The sequence below is a fragment of the Tauraco erythrolophus genome, chromosome 25 (genome assembly GCF_009769465.1).
Source record: "Tauraco erythrolophus isolate bTauEry1 chromosome 25, bTauEry1.pri, whole genome shotgun sequence".
NCBI lineage: Eukaryota > Metazoa > Chordata > Aves > Musophagiformes > Musophagidae > Tauraco > Tauraco erythrolophus.
Window position 1 is genome coordinate 2,853,133 of NC_141489.1, and position 12,985 is coordinate 2,866,117.

Sequence of the window (12,985 nt, forward strand, 5' to 3'; positions counted from 1 at the left end):
TCCTTTATGTGCCTAAATATACAAAAAGGATGAAAATGACATTGCAAGTGCTGCAGAAAATTATAGCAAGAGAAAGGAAAAAAGTCATATGATCATTTCTGCTAATTTAATTCTGAAGCTTTAAATGCACTTTTCCTCTTATTTTTTTCCTTAGAATATTTAAAACCTTAAATACCTCATTCCAGTGTGACAACCAGCCATCTCAGTTTCAGTCTGAGGCAATTACTGGTTTTCAGGTACATCCCTGGCACACTGTTGCTGAAATTCTTCAGTTATGAACTGCAAATCTAAGTATGAACCTGTTTATTGCAAAAGTGTGTTTCAAATATCCCATCCCTCTCGGCCTTGCAAACTTCTTCCGTGTAAACTTACTCCGTGCTAAAGCAGGACTCCAAAGCTAGCATGTGTTTTCCCCATGGGTGCTGTTTTGAGTCTCGTGCCTTTCAGCCTGCGAAATCTAGCAGGAATTCCCATCTCCTTTGCAAGACTGGGTGGAATCCTGCAGGAGAAGCTCACGTCACCATCACCGACTCTGAACTGAGTGGCACAGCACAAATCCCAGTTGTTATTAAGAACGGCTGTTGGGGTTGGTGTTTTTAAGCAGGATCTTCGAGATCTGCAATTCACTGATTTCAAACCAGTAAGAACAGCTTCCTTGTCCCTCAAACTGTTGTCATTTGAGTCTTTACCATCCCGTGACCAGGAAATTATCCGTGTTACGCAACTATACCCACCTCTACGCATACCGTAGCATCTACCTTATTCTACGTGCTCTCTAAACATTTTGGGTTTTTTAAACATCTGCTGATGGAGTTGCAGAAAGAGCTCGTAAAAATGAGGAAGATGAAAGGAAAAGGGACGCAGCTGCCAAGTTCTCCCCCTGCGGATGCCATGTCTCAGTGAGCTACAAAAGAAAACTCCACCTTGCTCAGCCGATCCGTCACCAAGTTCCTCGTGGAGGGACGACAGGCGCAAACACGGCAGCAATGGAATCGGCTGTTTATTCTCAGCGTGCGCCTGACTCGTCTCATCTCTCCGGAACCACCGAGAACTGACAAGGTTCCTAGGAGAATTCTGGCAGAAACGTTTTCAAAAAACATCGGCCGCGATGCCAGGGGCTGCTGCTGTGCAGGAAGCCAGCTGCTGGTGTTCCATGAGGACGGAGGACACGCAGGTGTGCACTACTTATTTATACTCACTACTTATTTATACTTGTTTATTTATGCTCTTTGTAACAAAGGCCATTCTGCAGAAGAGATGGTGATTGTCTTGAAGCTTCTAATGACTTAGCTTCGATGTAGTCTCTGCTGATGGTCAAAAAGAGTTAAGCAGAATAAAAATGGAAGAAGACCTTGATTTCCACGTGATGTTTTTACTGTAAGCACAAAGATTCCAGAAGTTATATCACTAATTAACCAGGAACTGCTTTTTTGTTGTTTTTCTCCTTGGGTTTCTTTAAAATGATTGAGATAAGAGTTCCCCCTGCTGGTAACCGGCTGAGTCATAAATGGACTCGGGGTTGGGACCCTGGAGCCAACAAAAAGTAGGAGAGAAGAAGATGGAATCTCATCATAACTTCTCAGTCTGACCTTTATGTTTTGCACTTGCACGGCTTTGCCTAAGGCACTTAATGAACTAATCCCCTACTCAGCTGATTTCCCTTCCTCTTCTGCTCAGAGAAAGACCAGTCACATCTGCTACGGAAGGAACAAACCACAAGCATTCCCTTTTGGAACTACTTCCCAAGTCAGCATTACACAGTGAGTGTCCAAAGCACCTACCACCTTGGCTGCAAAGGGTGATGTTTTACACTTCACAAAAACTTTTCATTTTGGAAAATATGTCATTTTCACAAAACCACTGCTTGCTTACAGCTGGGGAAAGACAGACAGGACACAGGACTAGAAAGAACAAGGTAGTCTTTTTTTATTTAACTAGGTTTCCGCCCCGCTAATAAACTGGAAAATGTCTAAGAAAAAACAAAACAGAGACAAACCGAGCCGTAGAGAACCCGGGCACTGTGTTTTAATTCCTTGAGACCTCTGAACTGCTTATAGGTGCACGTGCTCCCACAGAACTCTTCCTCTTTGAGTGAGCAAAATACAACTTGCCAGCCGTAAAGATTCCTTTGCCCAGCCATGCCCTGGGCATTACGCAGTGTCTATATAAACTGGAGTAAGTTCTGTCAACTCTTTGTACATTACTCATCTCTTACTCGAAGACAGAAAGCTGTTCCTGACTCTTCACCAGAAATTCAAGCATTGCCTCTGAAGACACTTGCACCATTTATTAAAAAAGCCAAAACACTATTAAACATAACTATCCCTCTACAAAAGGTGCCTCAGAGAGGAGCTTCCATTTCTTAATATGGAAAAAGTAACATGGAGGATGAAAACTATTGGATCCTAAGCCAATTCCTGTGAAGTTTACCTTCTTTAAATAAAGAAACAGATGAACTCCAGCAGGAACATCACCACGAGCCACCAGGCAGGCTTCTCAAAACGTGGCAACCAGTCTGCCACCAGGGAGAGGTATTACAGCAATCTTCCTGGCAGCTCAAAGCTGGGGACTTGTTTTGTGGCAGTGGTGTTCGAACTATCCAAGAAGAAAAGCCAGTGCTGATTTGAAAATAGCTTCTGGAAGGGCTTTTGTAGCCTCCTCTGGGATCTCACAGTACGTGAGGTCTGGAGAGAAGACAGCAAGCTGTCCAAGGGACTCTGAAGGATTCAGACTCAAGATAGGTACAAGAGCTGCCTTTGTTTTAAGAAATTCTTATTGACCAAGAGTCAGAGGCACAGCAAGAACCAAGCTGGAGCGATACCAGGAATAGGCTTTAGAGCTAAAGTGGGTCAAGGGAGCCTGCAGCAATCAGGAGAGAGAAAATCTTTTTTATTTTCCTTCTCTTGGCAGACTGATCTTTAAATCTGTGCTCTGAATACAGACAAGTTGAAGATAGTGGTAAAGACAGATCTCAGCTTAGAAAACAGACCCTAGGAAACTCCCAGCTTCCTTCTTTCTGCTCCATGTTGGAGCTGCTGCAGTGTGGGGAAGGGGGCAGACCTGTGGGTTCGAGCAAAAGGTCCCTTGAAACTCTGGTGGCTTCTTTTCAATGGTTAGGGAAAAACTAGCAATTAAGTCTTTGTTTCGTTTTCAAGACACTGTCTCTCCTGGAGCTACACCTAGACTCGGAGCGAGCAGCGCTCAGGAAGAGCACTTTTCCCAGCATTTTCACAGAAGAGGTAACTGGGCTTGAGGTGCTGGAAATCAAAAGATCTCCGATAGATGTCCTTCAGTGATAGCCGTGGAGAAGGGCTGCTGCTTGCTCACTCCTCAGTTTCTGATCCCTCAGCTTCCCAAGAGCTTTAGTGGGTACAGAATTATTGCCAATAAGCAATTCTGCTTCTTGGGAATCAGAGTGATTTCCCTTTGACTTGTAGCACACGCTCTAGAATAGCGTTTGTAACTGCAAAGACTCAAATACACTTAACAGGTGACATGTTTGAACAGAAATTCCAAGATTATCCCAGGGAAGTGGATGGTTGAGAGAGTACTTCAGTGATTTATAATGCCTTTTTCAGGTGTTTGTATTTGCACGATGACAGGGAAGCTGGTCTGTTCTTATGTTACATCACTCATTTAATAGAAGGGAAAACAAGCCAGGAAAACTAACAGAACTGAGAGCTCACCTGGAATCTTTTTGCTGCTTTTGGTTGCAGAGTTTGAGAATTGGTTAAATTTAAGACAGTGCTAAGAGATCGAGGACTGCAAGTCCTATAAACACAGGGAAAAGCTAGTTTTATGATTAAATCACATAAAAGATAATGAATTCTTATCTCTGCCAGTGTTCATGAACAAGTCAGGCAATTTCTCTGCTCCCTTTTATAAAATGGAAATAGCATTCATTACCTGGGAGAGAGACTGGGAAGGAAAACTGTCTTCATGCCTTCAGGGAAGCCCGAATCCCTGAGCAGCTGCTGCACCAGCACATGGTGTTCATCAGGTGGTACTCACGGAGTAGAGGCTTCTACTTCAGGATTCTCCACCACTGAGCACAGGTTTGTTTGCTACTTACCACTCGACCTTTGAGATGGTGTGAGCTAGCAAAGAGGTGAAGGCGACAGAGAAAAACCCTCTAATTGCTTTGGGTTTAATTCTGCAAGAGACACGGTGTCTGAGCAGAACTATGGGATACGAGACAGAGAAAATGAAAACCGAATTTGAGGCCAAAAAAGTTGTAAGAAGTGCTGGAGGTGTGGGGGAAGCAGGGGACAGAAAGAGACACTTACAACGGCCGAAAGGGAAAGGGATCAAGATCCCATCTGGAGGGGCAAAAGGCCAAAGCCACAGAACAGATGGAGACCGAGCGACAGCTGGTAGAAACACGCTTTCATGTGTAAAGTTTGCTCTGTGGAGAATTCTGCTCTCCAGCTCTGAAGGCATCATTATGCCACCAACTCCTCCCCATCCCGCACTGGGGAGCTGGCCTGTGCCGGGAGCGGCGTTGGGAAGCTCGCCGTGATGGTGCTTAATTAACAGGGGCCCTTGCAACACTGAGAAGCTGTTGTCACACAACCTTGGCACGGTTCTGGCAGCAGAGGGTCCTGCTCCTTCATCAGCAGAGGGGATGAAAAGAATTCATTTGGGCCTCACTGGTTAAATAGGTTTCCAGTAAACTTTTACGTACGCCAAGAGTTGCTTCTGGTTCAGAAGGGCTCGGATGAAGGAAATAATGCAGCTCGGTGTTCATACGTATTATCTTAACGGCAGGATGTCTTAACTGGCTGCTCCAGTTATGGAAAACTCATACAATCAAGCAGAAGAGGGGGTTGTCTTCAACAAAGGCGTTTAATCCAAGGATCCTTCCAGGCCGCACCATAATTCCAAGACTTGCCCTCTCCTTGCAGAGAGGTGTGCTCCTTCTCCCCACGGTCAGCCAACGATACTGAAATTAAAGTTCTGGAAAAGTGGCCATTGTCACTTTTTCTTTAATAAAGATATGAAGGTTTTTTTCCTGTTAAGGCAAGAATTTCGTCCTGCTGCTAGGATCTAGTAATGCAGCTTTGATTACAGAAAAAAAAAAAAAAGCTGAATTACAATTAAAACAAAAGTATTACACTTTTAAGACAATTTAGAATTAAAAAACTAAAACAAAAAAAAAAATTACAAACACTCTCCTTCTGATTACCTATCCTGAGTCCAGTTTCATAACAGATTTTGAGGTACAAGACAATAAATTAAAAGTTCATTCCAACTGCAGAGATCAGCCACTTCCTCAATGTGACGTCTTCTTTACTCCCTTCCCGAATTTGGCATCGAGTCCAAGGCCTGCGAAGAGAGAAAATAATCCATGTGCACAGCAAATTTCTTCACGCTTTTTTAAACAAACCTAATACAGGGAACTTTGTGAAAAATCAGCTTAACAGCCCCAATTTACTGATGGTCACTCAGAGATAGGGACTTACTGGTGTGTGGGGGTAAACCAAGACCTACTAGATCTGCCAGACATCCTGTTCCTCCTTTCCTGCACTGATAAGGCTACTAACGCTCTTCCACCTGGTGTTTTCACACACAATGGGAATTTTTTGACCACCAACCATCTTTGGTTGGCTCTCCCCTCACTATAGGTCACCTCTGTTCAAGCTGACAGTGGGAAGTCCTCGGGTGTTTGCTCCCAGACTCACCCAAGAACACCAGGACGGTCCCCACCCACTGCATCGTGCTGATGGGGTTGGCAAACAGAACGACGGACGCTAAAATGGTGAAGAACTTGCGGGTGGTGGTGATGATGGAGCAAGTCAGGGGGCCGAAGTACACCACGGTCATGAAAATAAAACTCTGTAAGAAACAAACAAGACGTCTTTTGTCACTCTGCCTGGAGAAGTACAACGCGGATCATGTTTTCAGACGAAAAGCCATCGAGCCAGAGCCAAAAGAATCTTATTTTGAAACCTGATTATTTGCATGCAAACTTAAACCAGTTTTACTCCGAAGGTAGCCTGGACAGAAGTGGCCTCACTTCTTCTGGGAAAACACATCCCACACTGCGGAACGGGGGAAGCGCGGAATTTACCTGACCCAGCGCACTCGTCAGGCCGAATAGCAGGATGTTGTAAGTGATGCTGGGGTAGCGCTCTGTAAAACTCAGGAACTCCCAGAGCTCTCCAGTGAACAGTATCCCTGGAGGAAAGATGAAAACCAGGAATTACGAGCCCCGAGGCAGCCCGAGCAGGCACTGCCTACGCAGCGTAATTTCGGTTTACGCTCAGAACCCAACAGGAGCTACTGAAAGCAAAGACTAAATTCCACAGAGCGGAAAACAAAGCGAACAGGAGAAAAGTGATCACCTTCCTAATTAATGAATGAATGAAGCAATCATCAACTGCTGATAAAACAGTCCCTAGCAATTAATGAGAAAGCTCCACTCTTTAACTGGAGTGGAAAACTACACTGGTAATGGCTGGAGCATAGAGGTGGCCAGCCAGGAGGACTGCTCCCACCTGGGCACGCGATGGGCAGCTACACTCTGCGGGGAGCGGTGTCCTCTGCTGGGCATGAGAAGATCTGCACTGAGCAGCCCCGACAAAAAAAAGCCAGCCCCAAACATAATGTTATTTGCAAAAAGTGTTCCAGGCCCGTTTTTGGAGAAGGACACATCGTCTCTTCCCATGGGGTGTTCCCGGTCAGTGTCCGGGCACGGCAGCTGTGGGTTTTGCAAAGTTCCTTACCAGCCCCCAGGAACAAGGTGGACCAGAGATTAACGTTGAGCATCATGTGATTGGAACCCGTCTGGTAGTGAGCTCTCATGTGGTCCTGGGACACACCGGTCAGCCCGTCCAGGGTCAGGGACAGCAGCTGGGACGAGACGGAGATAAGGGAAAGCAAAGCAAACCTTCACTCTTCATGGCATCTCTACCGGAAAACCTGGAGCGTTTTCCCTCTTTTTTGACATCCCAGTCACCTATTCGATAGCCATTACATGACCTCAAAACACACTCGTCCACCAGTCTCACCCCACACGCCCCCCACGCCCAGGTGTCCTCCCAAGGAAGCGTTTCCACATCAGCCTTAGGGAACATGTGAGGTACAAAGGGCACGGCCTTATCTGTGCAGTAACCTCGGCTCCTCCTCGGCCCTGCCAGGGCTCTGTGTGCCCTGCCAGGGCTCTGTGCGTTGGCAGCGCTCACCAGGAGAAGTTCTCCGTAGCCAAAGACGTGGTCGTCGCTCCCAGCCCCCTTTTTCGGCTTGTAGAGAAACAGGGCGACTCCCGCCACGATCAAGAGGACGCAGAGGTACTTGGCCGGCGGGTACTTCTTCCGCAGCAAAGTCACTCCTAACAGCATGACTGCGAAGAAACGGCATCACAAACCGCTCCCAAAGCCTCTCCCGGGATTCTGAACTCGGCCCGACGCGACAACACGCGGACGAAACGCCACTCGCGCTTCCCGTGGCGGAGCGGGCAGGAGGAGAGGGGTTTGACAAACGAGCTCCTCCTTGAGGGCCCTGAAAAATCCCCACAAATACAGGAGAAAAGTGGAATTTGAGTACCTGGAATGGGCTTGCAAGATTTGCCGAGGACCTGTAAGAGAAAGGCCGTATTAACCCTCCGCACGCCGTCACTGCCTGCGACAAGAGAGATTGTGGCAGCACAGGGTGGCTGTGCGGGATCGGACCACCCTGATCCGCTCCCTCCGATAAAACACCGGATACTGCAGAAAAAAGGACAAAAACCCCACCACAGGGCGACTGCTAAACCAGCAGTGAACGTTTCACAAATTGCCTCAAGCCAGAGAAGAACACAGAAGACGTCTCAAGCCCTCCAACATCAGCACCAACTCCCAGTTAGCAAATTCCCATATTTTTAGGGATTGCTCTTCCCTTTCTGGAACAGCCCAAGCTCCCTCAACCCCCTCTCTACACACCCAGTGCTGAGTGAACCGCAGCGATCCAGCATCACTACAGAAAAATAAGTGGGAAAAAACAGAGTTTCCCTCCACATCATCTCCCCTCCTGGATAATTATCACCGGCCGGTTCTCCCATGGCATCAGCTGCCCCAGCACGGCGCCTGTTTCGGGGCACCCCTGTTAGGGGGCACGTTTGACGCCCACCTGTGTCGGGTAGCTGACGAACTGCAGAGCCGAGTTGCTGGACACCATGGCGCCCAGGTAGGAGAGTGAGCAGGCGGCGTACAGCCAGCTCCGCGTGCGGTCCGCTTTGACGGCATCGAAGAAGTGGATCACTGGGAGGAAGGCAAAGAAGAGGAAACAAGACCTCAGAAACAAAAACCCAACACAAGAAGGACATGGAGCTGCTGGAGTGGGTCCAGAGGAGGCCACAGAGATGATCCAAGGGCTGGAGCACCTCTGCTATGGAGACAGGCTGAGAGAGTTGGGGCTGTTCAGCCTGGAAAAGAGAAGGCTCCGGGGAGACCTTCCAGCACCTTCCAGTACCTAAACGGGCTACAGGAAAGCTGGAGAGGGGCTTTGGACAAGGGTGTGTAGTGACAGGACACGGGACAATGGCTTTGAACTGGAAGAGGGGAGATTTGGATGAGATCTAAGGAAGAAATTCTTCCCTCTGAGGGTGGTGAGGCACTGGCACAGGTTGCCCAGAGAAGCTGTGGCTGCCCCATCCCTGGGGGCAGGTTGGATGAGGCTTTGAGCAACCTGGTGTAGGGGAGGGTGTCCCTGCCCATGGCAGGGGGGTTGGAACTGGATGGTCTTTGAGGTCCCTTCCACCCCAAACCATTCCGTGATTCCATGAAACTCCGGAGAGCCGCCAACAGCCGCCGCCACCGCGAGGCACCTTAAGAACGTCCCGGGAGAGGCACAACGCTCCCGCCGGTTCCTCCCGCCCCCGCGGCGCCTCCCGCAGCCGGTTCCCGCCGAGCCCGACTTACGGAGCCGGGCGAAGGCGGCGTTGATGACGCACTGGATGAAGACCAGCGTCAGGGCGAACGTGAACTTCTCCGGCTCCGCGCCCTCCCCGTACCGGCCGCGCGTGCTGCAAGGGCGGGACAGCGTCAGGCGGCGGCCCGGAGCGGCCTCCCCGGGGCACGGCGAGACACCGGGCGCGGCCCCGGCCCAGCGGAGGCTCCCGCGGGCTGTGCCCCTCCCGCCCCCCCGGTGCCCGCTCACATGCTCTCCTGCAGGATGCCGTAGTAGAAGTAGCAGGCGAAGACGCCCAGGAAGCAGACGGGCAGGCGGAGGCGCTCGGGCAACGCGGCGCCGGTCGCGCTCGCTCCCATGGCGGCGGCGGCGGCGCGGCCGCTCAGCGCCGGGGCCACGTCCAGCACCGCATCCCGCGGCGGCGGCGCGGGCGGCCTCATACGCCCGGCCTGCGCCCGCCCGCCGCGCAGGGCCCGCCCGGCCAGTCCGCCGCGCTGCCGGGCCCGCCGCGGGGCGGAGGCGGGCGGGCGACGCAGGAGCCCGGGCGGGGCCGGCGGGGCCGGGCGCGCTGAGACTCTTCGGAGCCGCCCCCGGGCCGCCCCCGCCGCGGCTCAGCCGCGTTCACCGCCGCGGGGCGCCCCTCGGGGCGGGCAGTAACCGGGGCAGCCCCGGATTGGGGACCTTCGCTGAGCGCGGCCCTTGCGGTGACGCACCCCGATGTGGAGAGCGGGGATTGGCTGCTGCACGGCCGGGGGCGGGGCTAACGGGCGGTACCCGGTTGGCGTTCCCGCCGTCGCCCGAACGACTCGGGAAGCGCGTGCGCGGGGCGGGCTCGCGCTCCGGTCCCCGCGGCGGGCGGGGGGAGCGGGACCCCCGGGCCCGTTGCGGGTCCTCGCTCGGGAGCGGGAACCGGGGGCCCCGGGAGCCGGTGCGCCGTGGCGGAGGCGATGGCGCCTCAAAGCTGAATTTTCAGATTCCCCGTCCCGCCGGCTCCGGTGCGCGGCAGTTCCGGGGCCCGGCGCTTCCCCCCTCACCCCCGCTGCCGCGCGGTCCCGGCCCGAGCAGCGGAACGGCGGGTCCCGTGCGCCCCGCAGGGTCACCGGGGACTCGGCCCCCGCCGGGCGGGAGGAAACCGGCCCCTGCCCGGCGCGCAGGGGGCGCCGGGGCAGCCCCGGGAAGGAAATGGGCTCATCCCATTCGCGGCAACTCCCCCCAGGGACTCGCTCCGGTTTAGATGGATCTGTCCAATCCCAGAGAAGCGCTTGGGATGCCCGAAATGTTTATTTTGTTTCTCTTTAACCGGCAGCACCAGCATCCGCGAAACCCCCCGGAACACAAACGCCACCGGAACGTTCCTGCGTCGCGCGCTGCGCCGCGGACGTAAAACACCAACTGCGACAGCTGCAAAAATAGTGTCTTTGGAAGAAAATAGAGTTTCTACATCGGATACAAGAAACGGTACAACCCCGAGCTTGCGACAAACACGAAAATCAAACATTTTGTTGTCCAGAGGCTTTCGCCATCCCCGTTCCCGTTTCCCGTTCCGAGCCCAGCCCTGGGTGCAGCAGAGGGGGTCTGTCCCCCTGCTCCGCGCATCCCACCCACCCCGGGAGCCACCCGGGCAGCAGCGGATTCTCTACAGCAGCAACAACCCCCGGCTCCAGCAGGGACCTTCACGCCCCGGCGTTTTCCTGCCATCCCTCCTCCTGCAGCACGGCCAAGCACCTGGAAGGCTTTTGCCTGTTCACAGGGAGACCAGAGCGGCAGCTCCAGTCTCAAACACCTCCCTCACGCTCAGCCACACCAGCTTTCCAGAGCACAGATCCATGGAAGCTGCGTTTGGTCACCGTCCCCATTTAGTACGGGATCCTTAAAGCTCCAGGCTTGCCGTGAGGGCATGGGCACGCAGGGGTGGCATGGCCAGGGATCCACGGCTGCCCTGCCCCCTCGGGGGGGATGAGCTGCCTTCACAGTGCAGATACACAATGTTTTCTGCTCCAGTGCATCCCACAGGCCCCTTCTCCCCACTTCCAGGGCAGCCGCAGGGTGCGGGAAGCCCCACCTGAATTCTCCCAGCTCCACCCTCATTCCCAGAGCAGCAGAGCAGGAGTTCGCCTCCGCTCCCTGCAGCAGTGCCCGGCTGCTCGTCACCAAAATCCAATCACACAGGAAACAAACAACAATCCAACACGGAAAAGTGCTCTGAACGGGGGAGGCTCAGGGAAACGAGCCTCTCCAGCAGCCAGGAGTCCCGTGGCACGCTGTACTTCAGTTTCTGTCATCCCTGGAGGAATCCTGCCGTGGTTCCCCATCCCAGGGCCGCCTCTCGGCTGTCACGTCCCACCTCCAAGGCACTGGTCTCCCCAGGCTGGCACCGAGGAGCCAGCGCGGCTGTTGCTGGTGCACTTTCCCAAGGGCTTCACACCACGAGAGAGCTGTGGAAGACGACGCTCTCCTCCGGCTGGCCGCGCTTCCAGGGTTCGTAATTCCGTGACGGAGCCTTGGACACCTCGCTGAAGCCGTCCACGGCTGCGTCCTTCCGCATCCCAGTGAACGGGGCGGGGGCTGCGGGCTGGCAGGATGTAAAGGTGCCTGCAGCAGGGCTGGAAGAAGCTGGAAAAGCCCTGAAGAGGAACCCCACGTTTGGGAAGAGAGGCTTCACCAGGCTGACGGGGCAGAAGGCAGAACCGGTGGGGTTGAAGTGCACTTTGTTCTTATCCGGGCAGGAAGGCTGGAAAGCCGGATCGGGGCCGGGGGGGCTGAAGGAGAGACAGAGCAGACGCAATTAGGAATGGAGACTCCCAAGGGCACGGAGCAGCCACTGGGAAAACACCTGGAGTTGTGCACTCTGCAAAGAGACGGATTAAAACTGAACTGCCTCTGGGAGCTCCTCGGGTCCAGAGCAGCACGAAGAGCCGGGGTTGTTCTGAAAACACCCTTATTTTCAGGAGAACCACCCCTTCTCCTCAAGAGGCTCTGCTGGCCGCGAAAAACCTCCTGCCTGGGAAGGACAAGGAACCACAGGATCCTTCGGAGCGTGCCTGAGGGTCAGCAATTCAGCTTTCGCCTCTTCCCACCAGGGCCTGAGAAGCCACGTTTTTGCTGGAAGTGTTTCCCTAGAGGCTGCTCCCTACTTTTAGGACAGGGTAGGGGTGGGAATTCCGACAACGGAAGGCTCAGCACCCTCAGGATCAGCCTCACTGAGTCCTCCTCTGCCGACAGCTCCTCATACTTACAGAGTTTCCTCAAAGGCCCGGACCTTCTCGCATCCCTCGGGAGGCTCCCGCTTAAACATGTAGCTGTGGTTGGGTCGAGGAGAAGAAGCGAAGGCCAGGACTGGTGAAGGGCTGCCCTCCTCTAGCAGGGGAAAAAAAAAAAAAAAAAAAAGAGATTTTGAGAAATTTTTAAAAGAATCCAGCAGCTTTCAGGCCCTGGGGCTGCAGGCTATGATACCCCAAAGCTGCATCACTTCATCTGTGTACTTCCCAGCTCACATCCTCCATCCAGTACTGGAAACCACTGCCCTGGAAGACCATTACTGGAGCTTTAAAAGTCCACGACAGTTCAGCCAACTTGGCTGAGACCCTCTCTCCCATCTCAGCCGCAGCTTCCAGCCCGGCACGCAGCCAGGGACGAGGCAGGAGCCGTTGCACGGAGGGTTTTGTGGCACCGGCCCTTTCTGTCTCCCCCACCTCCCAGCCCTCTGCTTCCAGCGTTTACCTTTCTCCTTCGGATCTGGCTGCACCTCGGAGGGCTCCTCTGCCAGCCTCGCCGGGGCGTGTGGAGACAGGCGGAGCGGCACGGAGGGGGAAGGGGAAGGGGAGAGGCTGCTGCAGCTGCCGCTGCTGGGCTCCAGAGTCAGGGACGCGGCTCCGGAGCCTCTCCGGGCAGGCGCTGGCGCCCTGTGGCCATCTGGGACATCCAGTATCTAGGGAGGACATGAGGAACTGTCACCAGCGAAGGTGTAACAGCAGCAGTTGCACCTACAGATAAGCAGATACCCGGGGTGCTGCACTGAGATACAGGCAGAGCCTCTGCAGCCGCGACACTGACCCATCCGTGCCCGCGACACCGACCCTTCCGTGCCCTGCGACGCGCT

General features: G+C 53.6%; 2 protein-coding genes across 11 annotated transcripts in view; both read right to left on the reverse strand.

Moving 5' to 3' along the window:
* Positions 1-1,684: 1,684 nt before the first annotated feature.
* SLC35B1 (solute carrier family 35 member B1) lies at positions 1,685-9,326 on the reverse strand. Its single transcript, XM_086626546.1, has 9 exons — positions 9,136-9,326; positions 8,898-9,001; positions 8,107-8,237; positions 7,546-7,576; positions 7,185-7,342; positions 6,726-6,852; positions 6,071-6,177; positions 5,682-5,835; positions 1,685-5,325 (listed from the first exon to the last, which is right to left on the reverse strand). The coding sequence occupies exons 1-9, from the start codon at positions 9,324-9,326 to the stop codon at positions 5,273-5,275; spliced, it is 1,056 nt and encodes a 351-aa protein (XP_086482672.1). The 3' UTR covers positions 1,685-5,272.
* Positions 9,327-10,148: 822 nt separating this feature from the next.
* Positions 10,149-12,985, reverse strand: part of FAM117A (family with sequence similarity 117 member A) — a 33,191-nt gene continuing 30,354 nt past the window's right edge. For all 10 annotated transcript variants that reach the window (XM_086626747.1, XM_086626745.1, XM_086626751.1 and 7 more), the window contains 3 exons: positions 12,607-12,814; positions 12,123-12,243; positions 10,149-11,645 (listed from right to left, as the gene is read on the reverse strand). In XM_086626747.1, coding sequence (XP_086482873.1) covers positions 11,306-11,645; positions 12,123-12,243; positions 12,607-12,814 — 669 coding nt within the window. In that variant the 3' untranslated portion in view covers positions 10,149-11,305. The remainder of the gene's footprint in view (positions 11,646-12,122; positions 12,244-12,606; positions 12,815-12,985) is intronic.

Excerpts from the sequence above, each read along its gene's own strand:
- SLC35B1 (XM_086626546.1), bottom strand. The coding sequence starts at position 9,326 with ATGAGGCCGCCCGCGCCGCCGCCGCGGGATGCGGTGCTGGACGTGGCC. Across the intron at positions 7,577-8,106 it reads TCGTCAGCTACCCGACACAG|GTCCTCGGCAAATCTTGCAA; the intron begins GTGGGCGTCAAA and ends TTTCTCTTACAG. Across the intron at positions 6,853-7,184 it reads GCTACGGAGAACTTCTCCTG|CTGCTGTCCCTGACCCTGGA; the intron begins GTGAGCGCTGCC and ends GTCTCGTCCCAG.